Source organism: Suillus fuscotomentosus, assembly GCF_016647785.1.
Source record: "Suillus fuscotomentosus strain FC203 chromosome Unknown F5891scaffold_97, whole genome shotgun sequence".
Taxonomy (NCBI): domain Eukaryota; kingdom Fungi; phylum Basidiomycota; class Agaricomycetes; order Boletales; family Suillaceae; genus Suillus; species Suillus fuscotomentosus.
In genome coordinates, this window is record NW_024539609.1 from 16,317 (window position 1) to 44,023 (window position 27,707).

Here is a 27,707-nt window from a genome sequence, read left to right on the forward strand (position 1 = left end):
TTGGTCAATAGGATTAAGAAAGACGCGGTAGAAGGAGCTACTTGACTTCGTGTTCGATAGCCTCTCATTCCGTTTGTAGACTTTTAAATTGATTTTGGAACCGCAGCGCGTTGATGAGCCTGTAGCACTACAGAATGAGATCATGGTCACAGATCATAATGCAAACGAAGATGGGACTTGCAATATTGAAACCATGTTGCTGTCGAGTGAGTGTTCTTACATCCATATGAAAACCGTCACACGTGATTCTGCCACGTGCCAAATTCGGCCGGCAGAATTTAGGCTCGGGGTCAGCCCAGCTCGTAGGCCATCAGAGAACTTGTGAGAAGAAGATATCGTCATATATCGTTATATATCGTAATATATAGGAAAGGTTTTCGTCACATTGTAACGGTCACCAAGAATGTCTCCAAGACATCCTGAATCACGCGAAACTGTGGTGTGTGACTCTGAGGTGCTTGTTTTTCGAATTGGACATGCATGTGTTGTAATTAAGGGGAATTTCAAAGAGTGAAATCATTATGTGTGTAAGTTATCACGTATTGGGAAGGTAAGTCTACAACCAGAATGAGCACAAAGCTATCGAACACCGGAAGTCAAGTAGCTCCCACGTCTTTCTTAATCCTATCGGCCAACTGCTTTGCGAGCTCCGGAGACAAACCGCACTTCTTGGTAAGGCGAGGGGCAATATTATCCTTCTTCGAACGCGATTTCCCTGAAACTAGCCCCCTCAGCTGTCGCATCAACGACACGAACAGGTTATCTCCTCCTTTCCATGCTCGCTTGTGCCCGCCAGTAGCGCACTCCTTGACAAGTTTGCGGAGCGTGGTGCGCGATTGCTCATGCCGTTCCGGACAATTGCCTTGAATGGCGGTGATGCACGCATGTCCATCGACATAGAACTCCTGGTGACGGAAGGCTTTCTCGTTTCTCTTCCACCAGTCATCCATTTCCCCGACTTCGTTTTCAAGATATGTGATCACTATAACGATGGGGACCTTCTTTTCACAAAGGAATTCGTTAAAGAGCCGGTAATTGTTTTGAAGTGTAGCGGTGAGTCGGCCTGCGCGCATGCAGAACATAAGTAGATCGATGCCGCCTTGTCTCTCCAATTTCTGGATGAGACTATAGGCATTCTCGACAGCATCGAGATACTGTGGGATTCCCAGCTGTGGTTCCTCGAGTCCAACAGTGTCAAATATATTATAAGAGTCGCCACCAAAATTGACGGAATGCTCCTCCCACTTCAGCGTACAGCGTGTCAGGTCATTGGATGTTTTTGCTACATTCTCTCCCGCTATGAGATTGACAAGTGAGCTTTTTCCTGCTCCTCCTTGCCCAAAGAGTACGACGTTTGTATGCTTGTTTCTACTCATCATTGTTAGAAAAAAAATGGCGCAAGGATCTTGTCTAGATTCTACGTACCTTGCATCTGGGTTCATCGTGATTTGGAAGCGATGCTAAGGATGGTACTGGGGCACCGTGGCGTTTGACTGTACTTCTTTTAAAACCCAACGAACTTTGACCACGTTCCTTGCACCCATACTCCAGACGTCTCATCGATTGGATACTGACTCAACGATTGGCATTCGCCTACGGATTCCCGCTAAGCCGCATCCGACAAATGAACTCGAGGCAAACTCGTGTTGATGGTAAGATTCAGAAAATTAATTCTTAGTCACCTGTCAGAAGGGCTTGGTGAGCGTCAGAAAATACGAATCACAGGGATTACTTCAACGAGGCAGAGAGTGAGCGTCAAAGCCCCTGCAACTACATGCAGCTTTGGGGCAAATTAGCAGAGGCGGTGTCTGTGGCGATCGTACGATTCGTGGTGAGGATATAGTTAAAAAAAGTTAGAAGATGACAGGAATGGGGAACCAAGTTGAAAGGCAAGTGACATTCCTAGGCCTCGAGATTATGTCGTGACTTAGCTTCTTCAACTTCTCGTCACAGTGAAGCCCATCTCATACAACTCCGACACTTGAGTCCTAGTGTGTGCAAGCAAATCGAACCATCCACAGACCGAAGTTCCGAGCAGGGTGTGGTACTTAGTACATAACAATGACAACATTGTAGAGCACTTTACCAAATTACGTTTGCGCAGTCTGAGTGTTTCTGTGTCTGAGCCCGAGATAACCGCATCGTACTCTGACAGGTATAATTAGCCGTGTATAAAGGGTCCATTCCCTGAAGTTCTCGAGGACAGTGACCTTGAGTCGAAGTCGAAGTTCATGTATGTCGGTTCGAACGTTGAAGCTGGTGGTCGGGGGTTGCCGACAACTCCCCGCGAGTCTTGGTTTTTCATGAAAATCGGTGCTCAATTGAATGGTCCATGCATATGGTGAAATATAAAGGTTATTAGTACTGTGAAAGGATAGTGATAAGTCACAGTCGACAATGTGGTCGTGTTAATGAAGGAACGAATTGAGTGGTATATGATCTTCCTTCTATACAGGGCAGTTGTTTAATCGAGTTTAACTTTATTTACACCAGGGTAATTGGACGAGCGGGCTCCCCAGCAGTCCTCCTTTCGGGTTTTCCCGAAAATTGTTTGTCAAGGGCCTGGCCCTTCGCCACCTATGGCCGATGCCCCGTGCATCATTTGAGATGACTAATATCTCTCTCGCAATCCTCATTGCCACCTCCTTTAGCGGAGTTGTTGGCCTATGTCTAGCGGGACTTGGTGAGTTTGGAGGTCCTCACCTCTTCTCACTCGAATTATTCGTCCCGCTAGGTACGCCAATTGTTTTTAATTCTGTTCCCTTCTCACTCGAATTAATCGTACCGCTAGCTACTAAGCAATTTTGCGCACCCTCCCTTCCCTCCCTTAATCATACTGTGCGTTTTTTACGATAGTTCTGTTGAGTTTGGCGCATATTTGTTCGTGTTTGGGTATGTTTACTCCCCGAATCCATGAGGATCCCGTGTACTCGCATCGGGGTCCTCGAATTTGCTGGCTATATCCTCGTCGTCTGCGTATCCGCGAGACTTAAGCGAGGACAATTAGTAATATGTAAGTGAGACCACAGTGGCACGCGCGTGAGGAAATTCAATTACATCCACAACATCTAATCCTATATTGACCTTGGGAGCAACGTCCACCCGCATGCACCTTACGGGATTCTTATATGCCAGCTGGTTCCAAGCTGCAGTTTGGGCAGCAAGAAGAGGACGGGAGTGTGTTCCTGACATGACAACCTTTGGGTGTGTGTGCTGATTAGGCTTACTTACTACGCATCCGAGTCGTAGCTTCGTCTGAACAGCCAGCAGCGTTCCGTGAAGGCAAGTTCATAATGTCCTTTGATAGCACCATTTACGTCTCAGATGTAGAAACCCCATCCATCGCCCGGACCTCCCAGAAAAGATAAATTCATTGATTTCAGCTCTATTCCTTACACCTCTGCCAAAGAAGGGCGATTGTGATACGGAGACGAATGATTTTCAATAAAGTCCGCATATATTGGCCCGTATCTGTCTTACCGTGCATATCGATGAAAGGATGCGACTGGCAAGGAAGAGCGCAGAACCTCCCCAGTGGCAGTGTTTGATTTCGTGGATTCCGTCGAGGTCTTGACACTTTTTACTCATACGCTGGACCGTGACTTTTTCTGATTCTAGGATTCTAAGATATGTGTCATGACTAGGGGACTAATGGTTGAACAACGCCTTCCAGCATGTTGCTGGCTACAGTCCTCAAATCCTTCACAGCAATTGTGAACTCCTCTGCCTGCTCTAAACCCTGCATATTCAGTCCCTCCTCCGCTGGTATCTCCGGCTTCATACTTTCGAGAACATCATCCACTTTTCCGATGAGATTCTGAATCTCGAGACTATATTTCGAAGCGATCTGCATATACTTCTTTGTGCGTTCCACAAAGACAAGGAGCTCGGAATCGCGTGTTTCGCGAATGATATAGGGGAGATAATACCACGCGCATCTCATCACGTCCCACCACTGTTGCTCTGTGACAGAATCGAGCGATGTATCCGATGTCTGTTCAGGTGCGATGCGAAGGAGGATACCAGCTATGCAAAAGGCATGCTGGCTGTAGTATTCGGAATTGCAGTACTTTGGAATCATGCTAATGCACCGATCGATATGGCGATCCTCAGATAAATGGGGGTGCCAGATGGGATTCCTCGCGAGGGCAAAGATTATTTCCAGATAGCACAAGTCGCGGTTATAATCGAAAAAGCGGTCGGAATCATCATTGGCGAGCATTAGACTTGGGTGCAGACAAACCACGGACATAATAGCGGGGGAGAGATTGGTTAAAACTATCTCTCGTAGCCTTGCATCATCAATGGCATCGATAGAGGCAATTTCTTCGCGGGCACTGTGAGCAGCGCGAAGAGCGGCATGGCGTAAATGGAAGGGCATGTTATTGTTCATGCAGGCGATGAGATTTTCGATGAACATATGATGTTTAGCAGGGTTGTAGCTCCCTCTAATGCTACCTAGTAGCAAAAGGACGTCGTATGCCGCTTCGTGGTCGTTGGAATAGATGTCGTTGAGGTAGTCCAGCATCCAGTCGAAGTCTTCTGGTGGGTGGGAATCGCCTGCCCAAAATGGGCTGGCATACCACAACTCAGCTGAATCACGAGATACGTTGGCAGCAGCGAACGTGAAGTGCAGTACGTTTCGCAGAGCTACCAACAACAAAACAGAGGCATCGTTTTGTTCGGGTGACTTCGTTCGTGAATAAATCTTCCTGCATACTTTCAGGTTCCGCATGATGTGGTATGAAGGATCGTGATATCCAGCAAGCTCGAGGATGCGACAGATGACGCCGAGGAGTTTCCATGCCCGACGTCTATCATCCTCGAGCTCATCTCCACCCCATGCCCAGAGAGCCTTTTGGAAATGCGCCAAAAGGAGGCCACTGAGTTTAGGCAGAAAGGAACTACATGATCTCTTTGTTAATCATGGAGAAAAACCACCAAATGAGTCGATGGCACCTTTTGTCAATCCGGATTATGTCTTTCTTGTCAACCTGAGTGCTGACCATGACGCAGGCAAGAAGAGTGCAATTGGCTATGATCTGGGTCGACGGAGGGGATGGAGAGGATAGCAATTTTGATATCACCGTTATCGCGAGGTCTTCTATGTCTGTATTCGCTCGTCCAGTAACAAAGTGATAGGGAAGAAGATGCGACAGCCGCTCAAGGACAGCGTCAGGGCAAGCATCTGACACAAACGGAGCATACGGAAAGTTATTTGGACTACAAAGATTTATAGTCGTGTGAAGAACCGTGTGGTCTGTTGTAATGCCTCCACGGAAAATCTCCCAAAACACGTCAGCGTCTTTTTCACCGGCAATAAAATTGTCACAGCGAGGATGTGCCTGAAGAACACGTCCATAGTATAGATGAGTTAGAGCCGTTGTACATGCTGAGGCCTTCTCCTCCAACGATGGTACGATGTTCCCTTGAACATCGACGCAGCTCGTAAAAATATCAGACAGCTGATGCAGCATGTCTGAAACATCCAGATCCAGGGGCCATTCGACCTGCGGAACAAGTTTGGCAGTAGCGAGAACTACTTCAGGATCAGTGGATGTCTCAAGCAGCCACTTGATACTAGGTGCTTCGAGATCTTTGGTGGATATGTCCCGGAGGTCGAGGGTAAGGATAGGTTTCTTCTCCACCAAAACATCCAGATCCTGGTCGAGCTGTTGTGCCTCTGAGTCCCCAATCATTGTCGAAGGGCGCGGAGCCAAATAACGCAACCCTTTGCAAAGTACGGCGGATAATAGCTGAAGAGGCCGTCGTGCGAATGCGCCAGCAGCGCACACAGGACCTGGGGAGTGAGATGAGCAATGGGCATCCTGTGTAAGAGAATATAAGAATGTCACCTGCAAACGCTGCATAAAATCGGGTCCAACTTGATCTGAGGGTATCAAATATCCCCAGCAATACGCCTAATCAACAACGGTCAAAATAGAAGAACACGCAAGAAAATATGGCTCACCATGCGCTGATGTCTTAAGCTGCTGGAGATAAGTGAACACTCGTTTGAACACTGGGCGTAGAACCCCTGCAATGTTGATTCAGACGAGGGACGACCACGAGAATTCACGAAATGATCTTACTGTCAATGCCCAACATACACAAGATTGTTGACATCGGCGTTTGGAATGGACAAGAAGGAGATATCAAACGTGCTATCACTGTAAGAAAATAGAACAGAAATCCAGAGACCGTGATGGCAATAATCACCCAAGCGATGCTGGGCTGCTGATACCACATGTGGGCACAGAGGGCGATCTCAAAGAGAAGGAGGGAGATCTGAAGCAAGACGGGAAAGGACTGTACGACAGCATCGAAATACCATGTGACGAGGCCGTCAAACATCTCTTGTCTGCGCTTTCCTCGGCTCTCCAGCGAGCCGCGACCATATCTGGAGAACTTGTAATACCCGAGCCATTGCTTGCCTAGGACAGCCCCGAATGCTGCTAGCAAGCTCATGGACAAGCTTGCATATGCGACCATTTGGATCCTCACGGTCGACGCAGCCGGCGACCACGTAGATGCTGGGTCTACGGGCGTGGAGCCCGCAGCAGTGAGGTTGCCGAGCCCAATCTGCACGAGTTGCGCGAGAAGGGCATTCGTGGTGTCGCTGGGGTCGGGACTGAGACTGGACTCCATCGCGACAATGAAAGCCGAACTAACAGTGGAGAAAAGACCAGACTGATCAAACATCAGTCTCAGAACGGATCAAAGATAAGCAGGCGAAACTTACAAAGAGCAAGATACTCTCCATGTCGTCGGTGTGTCGGTCGAGAAACTTCTGGTCGTGTTCCCCTGCGACTTGTCCATAAAGCCCCCAGAAACGATACCGATTGTCCTGGCCACTAGTACTCATCGACGCAATCGTCGAATCCTGGAGAACTTCTAACACTTCCTTCATAACATTTGTTCTGCATGTATGGTATCGTCAGCTGCGATCGCCCAGCTTATTTGTCGCTCACAATTCGCTGAGATCTGGCTGGTTATTGTCCGCCACGACCTTTCCTGCCCAGCTGAGACGATTTATTGGCTTTATTTAAAATTGCCATCAATAGGGACTTACGAAGCTAAAATGCCGTCCTTTGGGTCTTCGGAAGCACTTTCCTGTTCGTGATGTTCTGATGACTGGGAAGGCCCAGTGTTTGAGCTGCAGTCCTCGTGAGTTACACAGAGGCATCAGAGCAGAATTATTTACATTCCTGACGGTGGATTCACCGCTGAGAGTCCATCATTTTCCTTCTCCCTATCTTCCTGTTATATCAGTGTCAGATGTCAGGAATCAGTCACTTACTCTGAATCCTCTGGGGGTCCTAGGGTTCGTTCTGGGGCAAGCTGCTCGTCAGCATGGACACCCTGGTTCTCAGCGCCGCCAGTGCGCGATGCTGAGTCCGACATGAGTAAGTGAGAGCTATGGATATTTGGGTTCATAATATACAGTGACTCAAAAAGGAAATGCACAGCATGACTAATTTGACGAATTGTCGTCTCCCTCCTCCTCCTGCGCAGTTCATGTCACGATAGTAGGCTCTAGAGAAAGCTAGAAGTCCGTATGTACTAGAGTAGGAAAGGAAATGTAGTGTAATGTATCATCTGAAATGTAGTAAAGCAATTGATGTGAAAACCTCTGTGCAATTCATTTTTGACAGTTGCAGCACTGCGAAAACATTGAGCATACAGAGATCAAATCAAAAGATAATGCAACAAACCTTTCTAATATTTGGTATGACCCCCTTTAGCATTGAGAAGAGCCTCAACACGACGTGGCATGCTTTCATACAAGTTCTTGATGTAGTCCGTCTCGATGTTACCCCATTCCTCCACTAAAGCGGCCCATAGCTCTGTGAGATTGCGTGGTAAAGGGGTCCGAGTGCGCACTCGACGATTCAAATAGTCCCAAATGTTCTCGATGATGCTCATATCCGGGCTCTGTGCAGGCCAATCCAGCTTATCAATCTTCTTCTTCCGGAACCATTCTCCCGCCAATTTCGAAGTATGCTTCGGATCGTTGTCTTGCTGAAAATAGACGTTCTTTTTGTTGATGTCCAGGTCGCGGAAGGTCCCCAGCAAGTCATCATTGAGGATTTCGACATATAACTTGGCATCCATGTTGCCCTCGATGCGGGTAATGCGGCCCAATCCCTCTGCAGTTAGACACCCCCAAACGATGACATTTCCACCACCATGCTTCACAACCTTCTTTGTGTAGCGCTCATCAAACTCTTCCCCAGGCTTCCTCCAACACCACGAACGGCCGTCGGAGCCAAATAAATTGAATTTAGACTCGTCTGAGAAGACAACTGACATCCAGTCTTCTGCTGACCAATCAGCATGAGCTTTCGCCCATGCTAACCGCTTCTGTTTGTGAGCTTCTGTCAAAAGAGGCTTTGTACGGCGTACGTAGGCATTGAGGCCACATGCCCGAAGTCTCGTTCGGATGGTTTGAGCATTGATATCGGGGAAATACTTCTTTTGCAGGTCTGTCGCAAATTTCCTAAGTCGGTTGTAATCAGGTACCGTTTACATCGTGTTACAATGACGATTACAAACCATGTTGTAAGATTGATGGCGGGGTTTCAAGCGGTTGCAATACGCATGCAAGATGATTGATATTTGTCTCGATTCTCGAATTCCCCCCCTCGCAGCATTTTGAGTGTTCTCTCCTATTCTTTCCATCCAAATCTCTCCCAGCACACAAACCATCCACAAAATGGGCCCTGAGAGGACAAGATATTGCGACTTGTGTCAACAGGACATCAAACCTCGTGGCTACACCACCCACCGCAAGGCTTGCGAGAAGAAAGCCGAAAAACAACGGCAGAATCAACATTTCGTTGATTCTATTCGAAGAGACACAGGTACGCACAATTTCTCGTTGTTTACAACGTCTAATTTTGCTAGCGGGTCCTTCGAATCTGCAACGGACGATGGGAGATCACATTGATACAGTGTCGAGACAGGGAGGTAAGTGCCTGTTAGTCTGATTTTAAATTGATACATTCAAGTTGAAACAGGGCAATGCAATACCTCACCTGCAGGTACTTGGAATGATCTGGATGGTGCGGAATACCAAGGTGAGCTCAAATTATGTGCTTTTACATTCATTATCGAAACTTTACTAGATCTTCCCTCGTTTCTCGATGCCGATGTCCCTGAACGCGTGGAACCCATGTTCCAGGTCGATGACATCAAGCTCGAGCACCATCCTAGCAGCGGGATCACACCAGAAGTACACGGCTTCAACGATTTCAAACGCCGTCCACCAACGTCTTCTGCCCCACCTCATAAACGTCCCTGGGCTCCATTTAAGTCACGCTTGGAGTTCGAGATAGCCGAACTTGCTCTGGAGGCCTGTCTCAACAATGATCAAACTGATCGTCTCATTACGTTGTGTAACAGGTGCGCTTCTCAATCGGAAAAATTTACGTTCAAGAACCACAAAGACATCCGCGAAAGGTGGGAAGCCGTCTCCCATCGCACTACTGGGGTTTTTTTCCTTCGTTCATTCTGATATTCATTGTCTAACAACTAAGTTTAGTTTACTCATGATGTAATATCTGTACCATACGATGATTCAATTCGACAATTCGAGCTATACTACCGGGATCTCTGGGAGTGGGCGGCAGATCTTCTCCGTGATCCTCGCTTGTTCCCACACATGGTTTTTGATGCGCAGCGCTTCTCGAAATTTGATGGCAAGACCTTCGTACGTTTCATAGACGAACCTTTCACTGCCGAAACCTTTTGGAATGTTCAAGTAGGTACTTAATCTCACTGTCAATTTTGATCGCCTTACTTTGCTTTGTAGTCACAGCTACCACCGGGCGGCAAGCCCTTAGCTTTCATTTTGTATGCGGACAAGACAAGGTTGTCGTCATTTGGTACCGCAAGAGGGTATCCTGTTGTTGCACGTCTAGCAAATCTCCCCGCGAACATTCGTAACGGACAGGGTGTGGGTAGCGGCTATGTAGTTGGATGGCTTCCGATTGTATGACACAGTAATATTGATATATCTGCGGTTGGGACTTATACTCTGACGCAGGTGAAGGAGGACAGAGACCAAGCTGGCAAGCCCAGCTGGGTCAACTTCAAGAATGCCGTTTGGCATGAATCATTCTCAAAGATCCTATCTTCGCTCGCATCAAAGTCTCATACTGGACAGTGGTTTGATTGCCCTGACAACGTTCCGCGGTGGTTCTTTCCTATTATCCTAATTTTATCTGCAGACTACGAGGAACAGTGAGTAATATCACACTTCGATGTTAATCTGAATCGCTAATGAATATCATTAACTATTTAAGATGTATTATGTCGCTAATCCGAGGGATAAAATGCCTTTGGCCATGTCCAGTGTGTCTCGTTCCCCACGACGAGCTTTTGAATACATTAAAGTGTTATCCTCCTCGAACGGCTACCCAGTCGCAGGAAGTGGTGAAGGCTGCACGAGCTGAGGCGACTGCTGAGGAGAAAGAGGAGAAACTGAAAGAGTATGGCCTTCGTGACATCATGGTAATGTTTTCTCTGTTGTAAGTTCGTTCTAACTAATCAAAGCTACAGAATGCCTTTGCGGCCATGATGCATACTGATGTACATGATGCGTTGTCATGGGACCGACTCCACTTCAATGGTGGTCTGTATCGTGACCACCTCTGGGCCGAACTTCAGAAAATCGTTGTCGGTTTGGGACGAGTGAAAGTAGCACAAATGGACAAAAAGTCAGTTTGTGACTCAAGCGCTGTAACATTGTTTTGAATTGACCCATTTAACTACTAGCTACGAAGCATTCCCGCGCTGGCGAAACTTGAAGCACTTAGCTCACGTTATGAGCATCTCTTTCGCTGATGGCAGTGTCTACGAGGACATATCAAAGGTGTGTTTTTGATTTAAACTATTACTTCATTGCCATTGACACTCTTTCAGATGGTGGTATATGCTGCGCACGCGATTTTGACGGAGGACGACAGTCCACTCGGCTATCTCCTACTCCGTTGCATTCGGCACTTTCTCGAAGTTGACGCATATGCGGCGCTTGAAGTTCACACCACTGAGACTATCAGTGCCGGCCGACATGCAGTGCAGGCATTCTCGACTTATCTTCAGGTGTGTCTACCTCAGTTCACTCAGACAATTATCCACTGATTAAGCCTATGATAGCAATATATAGAGAAAAGCGCTGATGAGAGCGACAAAAACTGGAACTTCCCCAAACTGCACATGAGTGTGCACATTTTTGACAATATCGAAGCAAAAGGTGCGACACGTAACTACAATACAAAGCCGAATGAAAGGATGCATGGGTCGCTGAAAGACTCGTACTTATTGCGCACTAATTTCAGGGATGTGGCGCCTCAGGTGACGTTCTTTTCACTCTAACTATCATTTTGATACCAATTTCATTGCAGATACTCCGCATAAACCATTGGCAAGTGGTTGCGGAGAGCATTCGCCGCCACATATCAGACCTAGACGAGTATGAGTCCGGAGGCAGCGAAGATTCGGGTGACCTGGAGGATTTAGGAGATGTGGATGATCTGGTCTCGCCGGATGCAAATGCGCCTCATGTAAGACTTGGGTCGAGGCAAGCTGCGCAGACCTTTGAGTTGATCGAGGATGCTCATAAGGAGGATGCCGCGTTCACTAATTTTCGGGTCAAGCTCAATAATTTCTTGACTGACTTTCTTCAAGTTATTCGGCTCCCTTTACCAGGTGGAAAGCGGGTACAATTCAAAGCAAGTGATAAGGTTGGTCATGTTCAGTTCGGCTCTATGTTTCGCTACACTAATATCGTTAAACAGATCACTGAGTGCCGTTTTTTGAAGGTTAACTACGAGTCCTTGGTGGATTGGCGACTACACACCGACTACCTTAGATGCAGTCCCAAGTTTTTCAATGCTGCGCGTTTTGATTGTGTTTTCATTCAGACAGAAGCCAAAGTGATATTTGGTCGCCTTCTCTTTCTGTTTGAATGTATAGTTGGGGATATCACGCTCTCTCTAGCTCTAATCCATCCTTTTGACGCTCCCACTGGTGTACGGCTCCGAAAGGACAAACACCTCAATATCTATCGTGTTCGAGCAAGACCCCGAGCGCAAGCCGAGTTTTTCTCAGTGAGGTCAATCATTCGCGGAGCTCTCCTTGTGCCGGATGGCAGTACCGATTACCTTGTCGTCGACACTGTCGACTCTGACATGTTCATTCGTGTAAAGGAGCTACATCTTGCAGCAGGGCATCCAATACGCATTTGATTGTATCCCTTCAAGTCGGCTTCCTCTCTCTATGCCTGGTAAGCCTCTCATTTTCTTCGCTCGTTGTCTCACTAATGGTCTAATTATACTAGGCTATCTTCATGCAGTAAGTCGTCGATTTTGTTGCAGCCCTTGGCTGCCCCTCAACTGTTCTGAAGGCCTTGCAGTACCGACAGAGTATGACCGCAACGACAAAGAACCTATTAGCGGCAGCCGCTCCCGGTGCTTCTGAGCAAGGTTTCCATCCTGTGCAAGGTCAACAACAGTTTGCTGGTCCCCAGAACAATCGAATCGGCCAGAACTTGGCTCAAGCCAAACCTATGGGCGGCATGGCGCCACCTGCGTCACCAGCTATGGGTGGTCCCATGAAAGATCAGAAGGATGTCAAACCCATCATGATCAATAACCCTTCAGGTATACCAGAAGGGTCACCTCACAACGCTCCTGCTGCTCCAGGCCACCCGACTCCCAATACCATCAACTCAAGTATCATGCAGTCTCCTGCTCCGAACGGGACACCTTCAGTACCTCCGGCTTCGAATCCCCCGGGCGTTGGCAACCACAACAGATTCAGCAGCAATTCGGTCTTACCTCCACCCAGCGTGTCCCTCCCTCTGCCCCGTCTTTTCATGACCCTCAGTCCAACCCTCCTATCATACCACCCAACTTCCCCTCCATGCCTATGAATACCCCACAAATGAAACCGGGCAATTCGATCCCAGTCTATCTGATCTACCAACTCACCTCATACAGACTTCGTGCAATCTATGACAGCAGCATTGGAACAGCGTGTTTCAGATGTCGCGTTGTTTGTGACCTCTGTTATAATGTTTTTTACGTCTTGATCTGACCTTGCTTGTCATAGACCTCTAACGCCGCCATGAATGCTGCAATTGCTTTAACTCCAATAGGTTCCTTGGCATTGACGTGCCGATGTGTGAGAGAGAATGACTAGGGTAGGTCGCTCTTCCATCAACATGTGGCCTTCAGTCGTGTTTTTGTTTACGTGCCTCTCATTAGTTCACTGGTATTATTACGCGCAAGACTGAATCAATGTCGTCACTCGCAGTAATGTTACGTCTAGTATACACGAGGTAAGCAGTACATCTCATCCTATATATTAGGGTGACATTCACACTGTTTTCTCCGTCACCTTACCATCGAGCATCTAGAACATGTCTCATCTCTCAGCGCGGGTGTCAGATGATGATTCAGATAGCGACTGGGACGAAGGCAATACGGACCAGGTCTCGAATAACATCCCAGGGCCTAATGCCTCCAAGGGAGAGTTAATGGAAGTATGTAGCCACCGTCTTCATCGCATAACGCTGTCTAACGTACACTCTCCTCAATACAGGCACTCAAAGCGCTGCAGCTTGAGGTTCAGCAGCTGCGTGCAGACAATCGTGCCCTTAAGGAGAAAAATAAGGTTCTGGTTTCCGAGAAGCCTAAACGGAAACGGCGTGTAGAAGCACCGGATGCCCTCGTCGCCCATGAGCAAACTATCTCGTTGTATGCCCGCAAATATGGCATGACAGTGGAGATGTTCCCAGACAGCGAGCTTCTCATCAAGAAGCGCCCCGATTCACCTACACCTTTTAATAGTGCTGATCGTTACAAGACGTCGGCAACTCAAGAGTCTGCTTTCTTAGATGAACTCTATGCACATTTCCCTGAACGCATCCATGAAACGGTAATGGGTAGCGAGTACTTCAAAGACCTCGTATGTCAATTTTGCTTTTCATTCTAGCCACTACCTAATGTATTTGGTTGTTACAGGTAAATAAGTGCATCGCCGATGCTCGTTCTAACGAAATCAAGAAATTGCGTGGCGTTGCTGGAGACATATTCGAGCTTCCGGGAAAATACTTTGCCAATGCCAGTTATGACAGAGCTGCGATTGTCGACATTCAGAAGATGTTTGGAGTTTCCGGCAAGACTCAGACTTACAAGATTTTTCCGCCTCTCTTGTTCCCAAGTCTCCAAGAAGACACAACCCTCAAGACCGTTTTCGGCAACTGGACACTTTTTGCAAAGGTGCGCTATCATTCTCTCATAATTGTCCTGCTGCTCACTAGTACTCTACTGATACTGGCATATCTAGATCCTGAGGGCCTCACTCTATGGCGTCACCTCGCTTCATCAAGAGCCTTGTGGTGGATCGAAGACTAACGCTCGGAAGTGGAGTTTGCAACAAGTCACACCAGGGTCCATTGCATGGGCTGCGGTTATTGTAAGTCATTTTGATGACATTGAATCGTTCTACTACTCATACACTACTGCAACACAGGTCATTTTTCTGCTCTCGCCAGACACAGAGTTTCCAGGTTCGGGAGTTGGCAAGTCGTCAACTATCAACTACAAGGACCTCTTCTTTCAATACAAGAAGTTGCTAATTACGAAGTGGGAGACAAAACGTATCAAAACCATCGTGACTAACATCAATCGCTACGTTTTCGGTGCTGCAAAGTTGTCTACATCGATGGATCCTGCTGGTGCCGAAGATTTTTCAGAGGAGATCAACCGCGCCATGCTAGCACTTGACATGGACACTGATAGCGAAGAAGACACTCCAGTGACTCCACCGGTCTTGTCGGCACTCTCAGTATTACCCTCGGCAATATCAGCCTTACCAGCTCCTTCATTGGCGCCTGGACCTGAAGGTTCAAATCTCGTCACTCAGCCAGTCACACATCCAGACGAATCAGTATCTAGGGCTGTCATTCGCGCTAATGATTCGAATACAAGTGTCAATGCAGTAGCTAACAATGCAGATGAAGCTGATGATGATAGGACGGAATCGGGTGGAGGACAAGCAAAGGCCAAGAATACTAGGGGGAGGAAGGTTGTAGCGACGCAGGGTCCTACTCGTCGTGGACGTTCTCGTAAAGTCTAAGTGATATAATACATGATAGCTAGCTAATACCCTTGCTGTTCTCTGTCAAATCACTCAGCGTCAATACACATCTTGTCATTCTGCAGCTCAAAAGAGCGGGTGGACTGATCTTGGAGCTGTTCGGACTGCTAACCATTCCTAGTCTCAATGGCAAACAAAATTGTCGCCAAACAAGAGTCTTCGCAATAGAAGGTTTGTGCGGGTAGTGTGGCGTGCCGCCTGACACACACACGAGGCCTTGCCACCAGAGGCGAGCCATGACAGTGCAAGATATTGGTGAAACAATAAGGCTAGTCTCCATGAACCATTTCGCGGTTGCTGCATGGATACAAATAGAGTCAGCCTTAAGTGCAATAGGATTGATGTGGATACCTCACCCTGGACAATACGTTCAGCTGATTCCTTTTCGCAAGTGGACCCAGGCGACCCTTCTCCTGTGAGACCAACTCTGGGACCTTGGCGCAGATTGCATCCAGATAACAGAGCGCTGTCTGTAGAACGCTGCCTGACGTGCGAGAACAACGAAGAACCTCGTGAACAAACCCTTTCATGGGCATAACGTTGCAATGCGGGGGCTGATTGCTCGAACCAAACGTCAGGGGGGTGGGCATGGGAGATGGTTGTGTCTGAATCATCAGAGATTGTAATATAGCCAGGAGAGGGGAGCTGAGTAAAGTTTGAACGTACCAACTAAACCAGATACATATTTTGATTTCTGGGAGTCGTCCGCCGACATTCTTGGGGATAAAATTGAGGAATCCGAGTCACAGATTATCCTACAGCTGCTTGATCTGAATCGCGGGTAAGTGATGCTTACATAACAATCATTTATTATTCATTGTAAAGTTTTCACACCGGTTTACATCTCTTACAACAACCACATTGTCAGTGTGACTGTAACGTCGCTTAGACTTAGACTTGTCGTCGCTCTGCTCGGACTTTCCGTCGATTCCTCTCTTGACTGAATCCCTCTTCCCCTCCATTAATAACCTCCACACAAGTCAATGTTACCAGTGATTTGACGTCGAGCACATGGCAAACGGTGTGCAGTCTTTTTTTGGGGCGACAATTATTGAAAAGTTCTCATTGTCTAGTGACCTTATGCCTTTCGTTGGTCAATGGTACAGACATTCTGAACCATCCATTGACAGTGTGTCCAACGAATAATCGCAGTTACAGGTCAGTCTTTTTATTATATTGATACTTGATACTTTTCGCTAATGTTTTAATGCCAACCCAGACTGCACCGTCGTGGCCCAATTCCCAATGGTGTCCGCGCTACTACTGGTATGTAGAATATCTAATTTGGTGTGCTGAAGCTTATTACTGTCAAGGTCTTCTCACATCGCACAGCGACCACCAAACCGTTACCCTTCCCATGCCACACCCCACCCACACGCAAGGCGCCACTCCCTAGACCACTGCCAAATGCCTGCGGGATACCCATAGCGCCCAACCAGCATGCCACCTCTCGGTTCCACCCAAGCGCCCTTTACCCATGTCAGGCCCCATCATCGATCGCCATTTGGCAGCGGCTAGCACACTTTGCTTGGTGGTCTCTTGTTCGTCACCAAATATCTCCCGCACAAGGGCAGGGTTGGACCGGATGATGTATGGCGACCTATTAGATGAAGGGAGAAGGTTAGTGAGAGGTATCGGCAGCAACAGAAGGATCCAGAAATGATGGACAAGCGCCCCATTCATTCAAGGGAAAGATGCAGGGTATATTAGGGAGTGGGGGATTTGGCTTCAGAGGGTTTCCATTGAGTATCCGCTCATACTTGTCTTGTAATTATGGTAGAATATGACAATTCAAGATCTCTATTAAAATATCAAAACCAAGATTTCAGGTCTTCATTTCGCATTACAAGCTGCTACTTGACATTGCAATCGATTTCAACGCCATGCGGCTTTCCAGCCAAATCACTCATTACAATGACTAAGATTGATTGCCACGTGTTGCAACGGCAATTGCCATCGTAATTGCAACCGTCGTTACAGTGTGATTGCAATCGTGACTCTATTATTGAAAGGACTTTCAATCTACGCTCGGTCTTTGAATATTGAAATGCGTGACAAGGCACTTAAACCCAAATTAGGAATTTGCGACATCGGCAACATCATGTGCATGAGTGCGTGCCAGTGCCCGGACTGCGAAGCGAGCATCATTGGTCGTGAATTTGCGACGACGACCTGATTTAGGCTTGACATCATAGTAAGCTTCACTTTTAGCAAAGCGTTTCACGATGCGGCCAATTGTAGTGCGGTGGAGTTGAAACTTTTCAGCGAGGTCTCCATCAGACATGCCAGCAGCTTTGTCTCGGCAAATTCGAGCTTTCTTTGTAGGAGTTGTGTATTTTGTCATGGATGACTAGTGACAGCAAGGGTGTAGAATGAGTCTGCAAGTGGTGCAAGTGTGACGTTGTGCGGCAATGAGCCGACAAACACATTTTCTGTAAAGTCACACTAAACCTAAAAATGAAATGCACAGCATTCTCTTCACAAATATCTGGACAGCTCTCTCAGAAAGCCAAGTATCACAATAAAAGCATATGGTATTGAAAATATAGACCTAGTACACTACACTGCAACAAGTGGAACGACACAAAATGGTCTATTGCTCGAGTACGAGGAGGAATAGGAGAAATGTCGATGCTGTGCATTTCCTTTTTGAGTCACTGTAAGGCAGTGGAATCGGAAAGAGTCTGAGCGCACATATATAAGCAGTAGTAATACACAGCAAGCTGGTTGAGCGCCTGAAACCATCACAAACATGTCATTCTTGACGCTGAAGGTGTCCGCGAATGTCGCCATCTTGGTGTAAGTTCCTAAGTCGTGAATATAAGCCAAGCCAAGGGACTATCCTTTTCGCTTAGATTGGAAATTCGGCACGTTCTCGATTGGTGGTCGAGTAGGTACCGGCGTCACATTATAACCCGTATGGTCAAGCTATGTACAGTGACAAAGCCTGCTGCGGCAATCGGCGTGCCAAAGTCGAATGCCGAACGTTGGGAAGCCATCCTATCCTATTATTATTCGTTAAATATCACCCCAGGATGACTGCCCTGGCCCCTGGCCAGCCTAGATTCCCCGTTCTGGGGTAGGCCGCTCATCGGTATGGACGTGCTGGTCCTCGACGCTTCCAGTGCTCGATGCTTTTTACACGGATTAGTGAGAGATCCAAAATAAAAGCCAGTTGAATGAGGAAGAGTCTGAGCGCACAGAGATAAGCACAAGGTAGTTGAGCGCCTAAAACCATCACGAACACGTCCAAGCCTTTGTTGACGCTCAGCGCTCAGCTGCTAAGGGTGTTCGCGAACGTTGCCATAGGTTGCCATGTTCGTAAGTCATATGATAAGCCAAACCGAGCTCTGACTTAGGGTTAAGGTTCCCTCTTAATGTGTTCTCGAATCTCGAATCTCGATCACGTCGAGTGCATGGTTGTCGAGCTACATGCATTACTAGGACGTGTCCATGTTAGAGATGATTTTCATTTGTCTATAAAGTCTTGAGACCTTTGACCGAGCCATGACTTGAATTAGGTCGATAACAGAGAACGAGCGCTAGCTATCCTTGGATCCGAGTAGAAATCTTTTGTGAATCTTATTTTGATCGTTGCGATAAGGAAAACCAACTCTAGGATGATCATTTGATTGAGCACCGCGCTTGCCATCTAGCAGCGCAACCGATTTATCAATGTAGTACATGACATGTGTCTACCAAGTCAGGGTCAGACGACTGATGTGTTCCATATTGATTTTATCGAGGTCTTGGTACTTCCCACATACACTGTCCCATGACTTGCTTCGATTCCAGGACTCTAAGAATATGCAAGCACCGTCATAATTAGGCAACTAATCAAAGCCCTCCAGCATGCTACTGGCTGTAGTCCTCAATTCCATCACAGCAATAGTGGTCCCCTCTGCCTGCTCTAAACCTTGCATCTCCGGTCCCATCTCCAGTCCCATGTTCAGAACATGATCCACATCGCTGATGAGATTCTCGAGATCAGATTTCGAAGCAATCTGCATATACTTCTTTGTACCATCCACAAGGGCAAGGAGCTCGAAATCGCGTGTTCTGCGAATGGCATAGGGAACATAATACCATGCGCATCTCATCACGTCCCACCACTGCTTCTCTATAACAGATTCGAGCGATGTAGCCAACGTCTGTTCAGCTGCGATTCGAAGGAGGATACCAGCGATGTACAAGGCATGCTCCGTGGGTGATTCATGATTGCAGTACTCTGAAATCATGGTAATGCATCGATCGACATGGCGATCCCCAGACAAATGGGGGTGCCAGTCGGAATTCCTCGCGAGGTCAAAGACTAATTCCAGATAGCACAAGTCGCGATCATAGTCGAAAAAGTAGTCTGGATCATCATTGATGGGCATTGTACCCGGGTGTGCACAAAGCACCGACAGAATAGCGGGGGAGAGCTTGGTCGAAACCATGTCCCATAACCCCGCATCACCAATGGCATGAATCAAGGCAATCTCTTCTCGGGCACTGTGAGTAGCGCGAAGAGCAGCATGGCGTAAATGGGGAGGCATGTTACTGTCCATGCAGGCGATGAGGCTCTCGACGAACGTATGTTGTTTGGCAGGGCTGCAGCTCACTCCCATGCTACCCAATAGCAAAAGGATGTCATATGCCACTTCGTGGTCGTCGGAATAGATGTAGTCAAGACAGTCCACCAGCCAGTCGATGTCTTCCGGTGTGCAGGAACCGCTCTGCAAAGACAGGCTGGCATACCACAACTCGGCAGGGTCACGAGATATGTTAGCAGCAGCGAGTGTGAAGTGCAGTACCTTCCGCAGCGCTCCCAACGAAACTGAGGCATCATTATGTTTGGATGACCTCGCTCGTGAATAAATCCTCCTGCACATGTCTAGGTTCCGCATGGTGTAGCGTGAAGGATCGTAATATCTAGCAAGCTCCAGGACGCGACAGATGACGTCGAGGAGGTTCCGTGCCCGGCGTACAACTCCCGTGCTATCTTCGTCGAGCTCGCCTCTATCCCATGCCCAGAGAGCCTTTTGGAACTGCGCCAAAAGTGACTCCCCGAGTCGAGGCAGAGCAGAACTACACTCTTTGTTAATCACAGCAGAAAAACTATTAAATGAGTCGATAGTACCTTTTATCAATCCGAGCTATGTCTTTCTTGTCAACCTGAACCCCGACCATTACGCAAGAAAGAAGAGTGCAATTGGCTATGATTTGAGTCGAAGGAGAAGATGGAGAGGATAGCAATTTTGATATCACCGTTATCGCGAGGTCTTCGATGTCTGTATTCACTCGCCCAGTGACAAAGTGATAAGGAAGAAGATGTGACAGCCACTCAGGGACGGTGTCAGGGCAATCCTCTGACAAATAAGGAGTGCACGGATAACTATTTGGAACACAAAGATTTATAGTTGTGTCAAGCACCGTGCGGTCGACTGTATGCATGCCCCCTTTGGCAATCTCAAGAAACACGTTGATGTCTCCTCCTCTCCTGCCAATAAAATCGCCACGGTTAGGATGTGCCTGAAGAATACGGGCATAGTATAAATGAGTTAGAGCCATTGTACATGCCGAGGCCTTCTCCTCCAATGATGGTACAATGTGATCTTGAATGTCGACACAACTCGTAAAAATATCAGACAGCTGATGCAGCGCATCTGAAACATCAAGATCCAGGGGCCATTCAACCTGTGGAACAAGCCTGGTAGCAGCGAGAAATACTTCAGGGTTCGTAGATGTCTCAAGTAGCCACTTGATGCTGGGCGCTTCGAGATTGCTAGTGGGTTTGTCAGGGAGGTCGAGGGTAAGGGTGCCATCATCTTCTGCCAAATCATTCAAACCCTGGTCAAGCGGTGGTGCCTCTGAGTCTACAACCTTCGTCGAAGGGTGCGGAATCACAGAATGCAGCCCCTTGTGGAGCGCAGCGGATAATAGTTGAAGAGACCGTCGTGCGAATGCACCAGTAGCACACACAGCGCCTGGGGAGTGCAATGAGCGCTGGGAATCCCGTGTAAGAGGAGATAGAAAAATTACTTCTCAATGCTCCAAACAATCGAATCCATCTCGATCTGAGCATTTGTTGCAGCACAGCTGACAAGCAATGGTCAAAATATGAGAATATGTAAGACGACATAGCTCACCATGCGCTGATATCGTGAGCTGTTGGAAACAAATAAAGACCGGTTTGAACACTAAGCGTAGAACCCCTGTAATGTTGATTCAGACATAAAATGACCACAAGAATTCATAGAATGATCTTACTGTCTATGCCCAGCATGCACAAGATCGTTGACGTCGGCGTCTGAAATGGACACGAAGGAGATATCAAACATGCCATCACTGTCAGCGAATAGAATAAAAATCCAAAGATCGTTGTGGAAATGATCATCAAAGCGATGCCGGGCTGCTCGTACCACATATTGGCACCGAGGGCGATCCCAAAGAGAAGAAGAGAGATTTGAAGCAAGATAGGAATGAACTGCACGACAGCATCGAAATACCATGTGACGAGGCCATCAAACTTCTCTTGTCTGCGCTTTCCTTGTTCTTCCTCTGAACCGCGGCCATATCTGTGCGACTTGTAGTACCCGAGCCACTGCTTGCCTAGTATGACCCCGAATGCCGCTAGCAAGCTCATGGACAAGCTTGTGTATGCGAACATTTGGACCCCCACAGCCAGCACAGTCGGCGACCATGTAGACGCTGGGTCTGCATGCATGGAGCCCGCTGCAGTGAGGTTGCCGAGTCCGATCTGCACGAGTTGCGCGAGAAGGGCATTCGTGGTGTCGCTAGGGTCGGGACTGAGATTGGACTCCATCGTGACAATGAAAGACATGCTGGCAGCAGATAAAAGACCAGACTAATCAAATATCAGTCCCAAAATGGATCAAAGATAAACACACGAAACGTACGATGAGCAAGATGTCGCTCATGTCGCTGTGGTATCGGACGAGGAACTCATCGTCGTATTCTGCTGTAACTCGTTTGTATATCCCCCAGAAACGAGACCTATTGTCCTTGCCATCCTTCGACGCAATCGTCGAATTCTGGAGAACTTCTAACATTTCCTTCATGACATGTGCTCTGCGTGTAGGGCGAGTCGTCAGCTACGATCGCTCGGCTTTTTTTTGCTCACAATTCATTGAGATTTAACTCGTCCTTCTCCGCCCGGCTGAGACAATTTATGAGCTTGTTTGAGATTGCCATTGATAGGGACTTACGAAGCTAGATTGCCGTCCGGTGCAATGTTGAAAGCACTTTCCTGTTTGTGATGCTCTGATGACCAGGAAGGCTCAGAGTTCGAGCTGAAGTTCTCGTGAGGAGTTGGATAGAAAAATCAAAGCAGAACTACTTACATTCCTGATGGTGGATTCACCGCTGAGAGTCCACCATTTTCCTTCTCCCTATCTTTCTGTTATACTAGTGACAAATCCCAGGAATCAGCCACTCACTTTGAATCTTCCAAGGGTCCTATGGTACCCTGTTCTGGGGCAGGCTGCTCATTGGCATGGACGCCCTGGTTCTCAGCGCCGTAAGTGCTCGATGATATATCCGGCATGAGTAAGTGAAAGCTATGGATATTTGGATCCAAAACACAAGGCAGTGGAATTGGGAAGAGTCCGAACGCACATATATAAGCAGTGGTGATACACAGCAAGCTGGTCGAGCGCCTGGAACCATCACGAACATGTCATTCTTGACGCTGAGGGTGTCCGCGAATGTCGCCATCTTGGTATAAGTTCGTAAATCACAAATATAAACCAAACCAAGTGACCTACCCTTTTCGCCTAGATCTGAAATTCGACACGTTCTCGTAGGTACCGGTGTCGCAGTGTAAGCCGTAGGGCCAGCTATGTAATATGACAAAGCCCGCTAGTACCTGCTGCGACATTCGGCATGCCAAAACCGAACGTTGAGAAGTCATCCTATTATTATTCGTTACTTATCACCTCAGGATCTCCACCTGTTCTGGGGCCGGCAGTTCATCGGCATGGATGTGCTGGTCCTTGGTGTTGTCAGTGCTCGATACTTTTGACATGGATAAGTGAGAGCTATAGGTATTTAGATCCAAAATAAAAGCCAGTGTAGCGATGAAAAATCTGAGCGCAGAGAGATAGGCACAAGCTGCTTGAGCGCCTGCAACCATCACGAACATGTCTTTGTTGGCGCTCAGCGCTCAGCAAGGGCGTTGAACGTTGCTATCTAGGTGCAAGTTCGCAAGTTATTTGATAAACCAAGTTAAGTGATCTAGGGTTACTACATAAATCCTTACCGCCTTGGTTCCTGAAAGGCCTGAAACCCGACATGGAGAATCATGTTCTCGACCATATCGAGTACTAGGTAAGGCCATCGAGCCGCATGTGTTACTAGGACGTGAGGCCCATGGATGATTGTTATTTGACGCGCGCTAGCAGCATCGACGGGATGTACCAGAGCATCCCAGACACTTTCATAACACTGCGTTCTTACTAGGATGTCCTCGAGAAATCGAGGCAAAGTACTATTGCCCATAGTAATATGAAGAACTACAATCATGATGGTGCCTGAGTAAATTTTCGACAGGCGCACCGGCGAGAAGACGACTGAATGATAGATAAAGGTTTGCTCGATGCCCAAGATGCTTTCGGAGCTTTCCATTCTCGCCCTCTTCTGCTGTAACAAGGTCGTTCAGGATATGCCAATATTTGACTCTGGCTGTTCTGGTACGTTGCACAGCTGATTGCGACCAAGCTCCGCTACAGCCGATAGCGGGACTGACATACCCAGGCCAGAATTCGCTCAGAATTATGGATCTAGGAGAGTACCGAGCGCTGAGAGCATATTCCAGACGAAGAAGGGAGGGGCAAAAATTGTGTGAGAATCCGAGGGCCAGTTGAAAACCACATACTCATGCTATAGGGTCTGCCTCGCATTGGCAGAAAGAGTCAAAGGCGACGGGCATGACTCCTTTGAATTTAGGTCGACGATACGGATAGAGAACTAGTTGGAGTAAAAATGCAGTGTATAGACCTCCAGGATATCATGATAAGGCTGTAAACCTTATTTTCATCGTTGCAAGTTGAAAATAAGGTTAGGGTTTTACTTGCTCGCTAAGTTTTCCATCTGGAACTAACGCAACCGCATCGGGCCCCATACACTTCATTACTTGACACCATCATCAATTCATACGCGTCATTAAGATATGATGGGCTGGCTAAGTCAGGCAGGCTCTAACAGCTTTCGTCTTCATAACACGTTGGGCGACTTAAAATCAATAGTGATCGACTCGACAAACTTCTTCGCTCCCCAGCCTCAGACCGTATACTTATTACACGTCCAGGCCCCATAGTACAGCTCTACCGCAAGACAGGCTTAGGCACCTCATGAAGTGCCCCGTCCAATTTTTGTTCAGTTTCGATGCTACATAAATGATGTTGCTCGTTCTCGAGTGCAGCATGTGTCCCATCACCTTCGAGCCTGTTTCTGTGGTGTAACTGACGAGTATGGTGTTCACAGGACCTGACGTTTGCGTCCGTGTATGATTCGTATTCCGAAGACGCACCCTAGCAGCATTAATAAATCATCCCAGACACATACATTGAGCTGTATCTCCTCTGACGTCCTCAAGACATTGGCTATGGAGGTACGTATCACTCATGCTACTCGATCACACTACTGAAGTCCTCTCCGTAGTTCTGGACCTGACATGCATCCGACAATTCTCTTGCATCGCTCGGCAGCTGCCAGCTGCTGAAGAACTTCCAAGCCGCAGGCTTACGTATCGTAGCTTCATCTGAACAGCCGACTGCGCTCCGTGAAGACGAGTTCATGTTCTTTGACAGTAGTATCGACGTCTCACATGTAGAAGCCCCATCCATCACTCAGACTTCCCAGGAGATGGAGGCTAAGGTGGCGAAGCCTACGCTAAGGAAATATGGACGGCCTATTAAGGGCTGACCATCTCGAAGGGCAGGGTGATGTGGAACATGAGGAAGGAGACGAAGATGGCACGGGCGAGGACAATGCTGATTCGCTTCTGATGGGCAAATTCATCGATTTCAGTGTTTTTCCTTATACCTCTGCCGAAGGGCGATTTCAAATAAAATCGACATTTGTCGCCGTCTTTGTTTTACCATGCATACCGATGAAGGGATGTGACTGGGGCAGAAACCTCACCAGTGACGGTGTATAGTTTCAAGCTCATGGAACAATCTTCCCCGGACCCCTGTCGATGTTTACATTTGGTCTCTGGAATATTTGCATCTCATGCTCGCTGTTCCTGACATACGTCAACAAGTCAAACGACTGGTCTTGATACTTCCCACTTCCGCACAAGCACTGCCCTGTGACTCCAGGACTCTTAATACAATTATCATAATTAGACTAATGATTGTTGACGTCGACTAAGCTCTCCAGCATGTTCCTTGCTGTATCCCTCAACTTCTTCACCGCAATGGTGACCGCCCCTCCTTCCTCTAGATCTTGCATGTTCAGTCCCATCTCCGGCTCTATACTGTCGAGGACATCATCCACTTTTCCGATGAGATTCTCGAGATCAGATTTCGAAGCGATCTGCATATACTTCTTTGTGCGTTCCACAAAGACAAGGAGCTCGGAATCGCGTGTTTCGCGAATGATATAGGGGAGATAATACCACGCGCATCTCATCACGTCCCACCACTGTTGCTCTGTGACAGAATCGAGCGATGTATCCGATGTCTGTTCAGGTGCGATGCGAAGGAGGATACCAGCTATGCAAAAGGCATGCTGGCTGTAGTATTCGGAATTGCAGTACTTTGGAATCATGCTAATGCACCGATCGATATGGCGATCCTCAGATAAATGGGGGTGCCAGATGGGATTCCTCGCGAGGGCAAAGATTATTTCCAGATAGCACAAGTCGCGGTTATAATCGAAAAAGCGGTCGGAATCATCATTGGCGAGCATTAGACTTGGGTGCAGACAAACCACGGACATAATAGCGGGGGAGAGATTGGTTAAAACTATCTCTCATAGCCTTGCATCATCAATGGCATCGATAGAGGCAATTTCTTCGCGGGCACTGTGAGCAGCGCGAAGAGCGGCATGGCGTAAATGGAAGGGCATGTTATTGTTCATGCAGGCGATGAGATTTTCGATGAACATATGATGTTTAGCAGGGTTGTAGCTCCCTCTAATGCTACCTAGTAGCAAAAGGACGTCGTATGCCGCTTCGTGGTCGTTGGAATAGATGTCGTTGAGGTAGTCCAGCATCCAGTCGAAGTCTTCTGGTGGGTGGGAATCGCCTGCCCAAATTGGGCTGGCATACCACAACTCAGCTGAATCACGAGATACGTTGGCAGCAGCGAACGTGAAGTGCAGTACGTTTCGCAGAGCTACCAACAAAACAGAGGCATCGTTTTGTTCGGGTGACTTCGTTCGTGAATAAATCTTCCTGCATACTTTCAGGTTCCGCATGATGTGGTATGAAGGATCGTGATATCCAGCAAGCTCGAGGATGCGACAGATGACGCCGAGGAGTTTCCATGCCCGACGTCTATCATCGTCGAGCTCATCTCCATCCCATGCCCAGAGAGCCTTTTGGAAATGCGCCAAAAGGAGGCCACTGAGTTTAGGCAGAAAGGAACTACATGATCTCTTTGTTAATCATGGAGAAAAACCACCAAATGAGTCGATGGCACCTTTTGTCAATCCGGATTATGTCTTTCTTGTCAACCTGAGTGCTGACCATGACGCAGGCAAGAAGAGTGCAATTGGCTATGATCTGGGTCGACGGAGGGGATGGAGAGGATAGCAATTTTGATATCACCGTTATCGCGAGGTCTTCTATGTCTGTATTCGCTCGTCCAGTAACAAAGTGATAGGGAAGAAGATGCGACAGCCGCTCAAGGACAGAGTCAGGGCAAGCATCTGACACAAGCGGAGCATACGGAAAGCTATTTGGACTACAAAGATTTATAGTCGTGTGAAGAACCGTGCGGTCTGTTGTACAGATGCCTCCACGGAAAATCTCCCAAAACACGTCAGCGTCTTCTTTTTCACCGGCAATAAAATTGTCACAGCGAGGATGTGCCTGAAGAACACGGCCATAGTATAGATGAGTCAGAGCCGTTGTACATGCCGAGGCCTTCTCCTCCAACGATGGTACGATGTTTCCCTGAATATCGACGCAGCTCATTAAAATATCAGACAGCTGACGCAGCGTGTCTGAAACGTCAATATCCAGGGGCCATTCGACCTCCGGAACAAGTTTGGCAACAGGGAGAACTACTTCGGGATCAGTGGATGTCTCAAGCAGCCACTTGATACTAGGTGCTTCGAGATCTTTGGTGGATATGTCCCGGAGGTCGAGGGTGAGGATAGATTCCTCCTCCGCCCAGACATCCAGATCCTGGTCCAGAGGTTGTGCCTCTGAGTCCCAAACCATTGTCGAACGGCGCGGAGCCCAATAACGCAACCCTTTGCGAAGTACGGCGGATAATCGCTGAAGAGGCCGTCGTGCGAATGCGCCAGCAGCGTACACAGGGCCTGGGGAGTGAGATGAGCAATAGGCATGTGAGAGAATATAA

At 47.8% G+C, this 27,707-nt stretch overlaps 6 protein-coding genes across 6 annotated transcripts; 3 read left to right on the forward strand and 3 right to left on the reverse strand.

The window, feature by feature from the left end:
• Positions 1 to 319: 319 nt before the first annotated feature.
• Positions 320 to 1,852, reverse strand: F5891DRAFT_1066049 (P-loop containing nucleoside triphosphate hydrolase protein). The gene is made up of 4 exons (XM_041363099.1): positions 1,691 to 1,852; positions 1,653 to 1,658; positions 1,426 to 1,631; positions 320 to 1,368 (listed from the first exon to the last, which is right to left on the reverse strand). The coding sequence occupies exons 3-4, from the start codon at positions 1,440 to 1,442 to the stop codon at positions 597 to 599; spliced, it is 789 nt and encodes a 262-aa protein (XP_041219097.1). The 5' UTR covers positions 1,443 to 1,631; positions 1,653 to 1,658; positions 1,691 to 1,852; the 3' UTR covers positions 320 to 596.
• Positions 1,853 to 9,175: 7,323 nt separating this feature from the next.
• On the forward strand, positions 9,176 to 12,251 carry F5891DRAFT_962875 (uncharacterized protein; the record flags this gene model as incomplete). The annotated part of the gene is made up of 11 exons (XM_041375947.1): positions 9,176 to 9,493; positions 9,545 to 9,763; positions 9,815 to 9,994; positions 10,049 to 10,245; positions 10,308 to 10,515; positions 10,564 to 10,721; positions 10,780 to 10,876; positions 10,927 to 11,108; positions 11,178 to 11,358; positions 11,409 to 11,747; positions 11,802 to 12,251. The coding sequence occupies 11 exons, from the start codon at positions 9,176 to 9,178 to the stop codon at positions 12,249 to 12,251; spliced, it is 2,529 nt and encodes an 842-aa protein (XP_041219098.1).
• Positions 12,252 to 13,426: 1,175 nt separating this feature from the next.
• On the forward strand, positions 13,427 to 15,147 carry F5891DRAFT_985795 (uncharacterized protein; the record flags this gene model as incomplete). The annotated part of the gene is made up of 5 exons (XM_041377653.1): positions 13,427 to 13,549; positions 13,609 to 13,974; positions 14,031 to 14,288; positions 14,356 to 14,484; positions 14,542 to 15,147. The coding sequence occupies 5 exons, from the start codon at positions 13,427 to 13,429 to the stop codon at positions 15,145 to 15,147; spliced, it is 1,482 nt and encodes a 493-aa protein (XP_041219099.1).
• Positions 15,148 to 15,962: 815 nt separating this feature from the next.
• On the forward strand, positions 15,963 to 16,985 carry F5891DRAFT_1066079 (uncharacterized protein). Its single transcript, XM_041363100.1, has 4 exons — positions 15,963 to 16,189; positions 16,242 to 16,326; positions 16,388 to 16,434; positions 16,482 to 16,985. The coding sequence occupies exons 3-4, from the start codon at positions 16,414 to 16,416 to the stop codon at positions 16,755 to 16,757; spliced, it is 297 nt and encodes a 98-aa protein (XP_041219100.1). The 5' UTR covers positions 15,963 to 16,189; positions 16,242 to 16,326; positions 16,388 to 16,413; the 3' UTR covers positions 16,758 to 16,985.
• Positions 16,986 to 19,664: 2,679 nt separating this feature from the next.
• Positions 19,665 to 20,152, reverse strand: F5891DRAFT_1066086 (uncharacterized protein). Its single transcript, XM_041363101.1, has one exon. The coding sequence runs from the start codon at positions 19,997 to 19,999 to the stop codon at positions 19,769 to 19,771; it is 231 nt and encodes a 76-aa protein (XP_041219101.1). The 5' UTR covers positions 20,000 to 20,152; the 3' UTR covers positions 19,665 to 19,768.
• A 1,599-nt stretch (positions 20,153 to 21,751) lies between these two features.
• On the reverse strand, positions 21,752 to 22,178 carry F5891DRAFT_911593 (uncharacterized protein; the record flags this gene model as incomplete). The annotated part of the gene is made up of 2 exons (XM_041373634.1): positions 21,752 to 22,018; positions 22,071 to 22,178. Coding segments are annotated over 2 exons (375 nt in total), but the record flags the coding sequence as incomplete, so codon positions are not given.
• Positions 22,179 to 27,707: the final 5,529 nt, after the last annotated feature.

Bases quoted from the DNA above. Each gene is read 5' to 3' on its own strand.
- F5891DRAFT_1066079 (XM_041363100.1), top strand. From the start codon at position 16,414: ATGGTGTCCGCGCTACTACTG. The intron at 16,435-16,481 runs GTATGTAGAATA...ATTACTGTCAAG, and splicing joins TGGTGTCCGCGCTACTACTG to GTCTTCTCACATCGCACAGC.
- F5891DRAFT_1066086 (XM_041363101.1), bottom strand. From the start codon at position 19,999: ATGATGCCTCAGTTTCGTTGGGAGCGCTGCGGAAGGTACTGCACTTCA.